This window comes from Taurulus bubalis, assembly GCF_910589615.1.
Source record: "Taurulus bubalis genome assembly, chromosome: 13".
Lineage (NCBI taxonomy): Eukaryota > Metazoa > Chordata > Actinopteri > Perciformes > Cottidae > Taurulus > Taurulus bubalis.
In genome coordinates this window covers 12,035,957-12,038,980 of record NC_136601.1, presented here as the reverse complement: position 1 = coordinate 12,038,980, position 3,024 = coordinate 12,035,957, and the positions used below count along the sequence as shown (strand labels likewise).

The following is a 3,024-nucleotide window of genomic DNA, read 5'->3' as shown; positions in this document are numbered from 1 at the left end:
TCCAGGACTCTCTGCAGTGAGAAGGTCTGGGTTAGATCTTACTGTATTGAATTTATAAACTCTTCCTTACTTTACTTTTCTTAACATTTATAGTTTGATTCTTGGGAAGAAGTTGACAATTGTAACACAATCTAAATCCATCGCTGTTCTTTGTACTTTGCTGTAGCAACGACATCGTTGTACAAGAAAGACGTGTTTCTTTCAATTAAATCCTGTCGGAGTGATTGAAAGTTTGTTTTATCCATAAATTGTACTGAATAGCAGTTGCATTGGCAGAAAACATGAGTGTTTAGCCAGCTTTGAGCAACACCTTGCGGATACGCCCAGAGGACGTGTGAGTGTTCGCCGAGGTGGCAGGAGGCTCCACAGCTGCAGAGTCATTTTCAGTGGCCCGAAGGTCCGACACTCCGCTCCTCCTGTCAAGGGGCTCCCCCTTCAGTAGGGCCTCCAGACTGCTGCCATCCACTGGCACCGAGGCGTCACGCTTCAAACCCAGCTCCAATTCTGCTATACACACACCAAGCGAAACGGTAAAACATTCATTGACACGACTGAACACAGAATCAGACAGACACAGAAGCATACCCACATTCATTAACAGAACAGGAGCTCCTATCTGTGACTATTGAATATGAACAGATATTTACTAAATATACAACATTTTACTGGTACGGTTCTACGAGGATGAATGAACCCAACATTACATGTTTTTGTGATAGGAGACAAGATGTTCCACCAAAAGTGATACCTGCTTTGAGAGGGGGGAAGGCCAAGCGGGGGTCCTCCGGGGGATGAGAACGGCGTTTCTTCCTCCAGCGACGGGCCGGGTAAGTGTACAGCTGTCCCGGAGCTACACCTTATGAGACACAGAACAGCACATATAGAAGAACCAGCAGGCAGAGTACGTTTTGGTGAGATCGAATTATTCCGCGCTCATTATATACCTGCACTCCGGTGTCTCTTCTCCATCCAGATGTAACAGTTGGACTGGGCTACTCCAGTTTGAGAATCCAGGAAAGGCATGAGGATGCTGCGCTCCGCACACAAACGAGCATTGTAACTATGACACTGCTCCATGGCATCTCTGTAATACTGCTCTCCCAGCCTGAAATGAGAAAGTGGAACACTGATAAATCAAATAACACAGATTATGATAGACTGTTAATAATCGCTGATCGATACATATTGTAAATTGAGCTTTAAAATAATAAAACTGTAAAGCAAACACTGTACCAATGTAATGTATGAAAGTAGTATCTGTAACTGTGAATGGATTCTCACAAGTATGCAATCTGCACATATTGCCATTTTTAATCTTAAAAAAGCCTTGTGGTGTTTTATTTCTGAAACCGTACATGGATTTTATTGATTTTATTTTTTTACAAGAAAACATTACATACAAGGGGAGGATGTTTCAAATGCAGTTTTAAATTGTAAAAGTCTGTTGAGCCACTGTGCCGATATAATTGTGAGGAGTGTAACACCAGTAGGCTATAAACTGTGGGTCATTTCAATACAATGACGTTAACGTTACTGAGAATATACAACCGCCTAAAAGGTCGTAGTGTGTTCACTCATATTAATTAAGACAATATTGAGCTGGGGAACATACATACGCCCCCGAAATCACTGCAAATAGCTTTTTGCTACCACCGACTTTTACTTTGTTTGCATGTAATTGAAACGTTATTCACGACTCTCACGTCCATCACTTTGATATTTCTAACATTTAACATGGTCACAGTTCCGATACGGCAGCCATTTTCGCTGTACAGTAACTAGGATGAGCGAGTGAGTGCCGTTCCTTCTCTAAACACAGTTTCTGATCTCGGCTTCCTTCAACGATCTGTCGCATTGTAACGCCAGCCTGCTCTCATGGCTGCTGCTCTGACTGCACCATCTCCACATGAACTAACCGCCAGCACACGCCGGCCAAGCCTGGCTTCACTACAATGCTCGACAACGCCAGTAACGATGGAAGCACGTCAGAACAAAAGGTTGATTGTTAGCGAGCCCCTCGTCACAACAAAGCACCCGCCAAACAGACAGGGTACTGCTAAAATAACTCTCTTATTCAACTGCAGGCGGCGGATTAGCAACAGTTTGGATACATCGTGAGCAACAGCACCTGAAACATCCCCCCGTGGCCGTGTTAGAAAAGAGTAGTGGCTAAAACACGGCTCCACAATGGGTTCGCCTCATTTATATTTGCCCACAGCTAACACGCTAACATTAGCTCAGTGGGTAACGTTATTCTCTCGGGACAAATCTTGTACTGAAGATTAAGGATGCGACGTTTAGCGTTACGGTTTACGGCAACCTGCGGTAACATGACGATTGATCGGTTATACGTTCAACTATGTCTGGCTGCTCGTTTTATTCTCACAACAAATAAAGGTAAACTTACACTTTCACAACACTGTCGACGGCCGCCGCCATGTTTGCTTATTGCGGTTGTGTGAAGTGCCACTGCGCCTGCGCGTGGACGTTAGTGAGCGTTACTGCCTCCTGAGGTGGAAAACATGAAGTTCACGTTAAACAGGCTCCACATTCCTGTTGGATCCATTCAGCAGACACTTCAGTTCGGGAATGTGCACCACTAATTAACAGTATCAACTCAATCCTAGCTCTGGGCAATACATCACAATGTGGTCACAATGTGATTCCAAGTTTGACTGTGTTTTTATCGTAAGGCACCAAAACGATAAAACAAATTCCTTGTATGTGCAAACCTACGTGGCAATATAACTTTTTCTGATTCTAATTTCAGCCAGAGCCAATGATATTTATAGTGATTCTTTTTTCGCTTAGGGGAGAGCAGTGTGTAGTAGGAGGTTAATGCATTGCAAGACGACAAAATGCATTTGATTAAGACGAGGCATTACATTTTACTATTACTAAAGCCATTAAGAGATATGCACAGTTGTCGTTGTCAGCCCAAAAAGCCAATACATGTTTACGTTGTTGTTATTTAAATACATTATTTTAATGGAAACCAAATCCTCCAGCCGTGGATAAATTAGC

General features: G+C 43.2%; 1 protein-coding gene across 1 annotated transcript in view; it reads right to left on the bottom strand.

Annotated features, from left to right (window-relative positions):
* The window catches only part of LOC306745912 (zinc finger protein ubi-d4-like), a gene marked incomplete at its 5' end in the record, with an annotated part of 7,504 nt that extends 5,065 nt beyond the window's left edge, over window positions 1–2,439 (bottom strand). The window contains 5 exons of the mRNA XM_079228776.1: window positions 1–11; window positions 311–504; window positions 749–856; window positions 945–1,126; window positions 2,408–2,439. The exon at window positions 1–11 is cut by the window's left edge and continues 82 nt beyond it. Coding sequence (XP_079084902.1) covers window positions 1–11; window positions 311–504; window positions 749–856; window positions 945–1,126; window positions 2,408–2,439 — 527 coding nt within the window. The remainder of the gene's footprint in view (window positions 12–310; window positions 505–748; window positions 857–944; window positions 1,127–2,407) is intronic.
* Window positions 2,440–3,024: the final 585 nt, after the last annotated feature.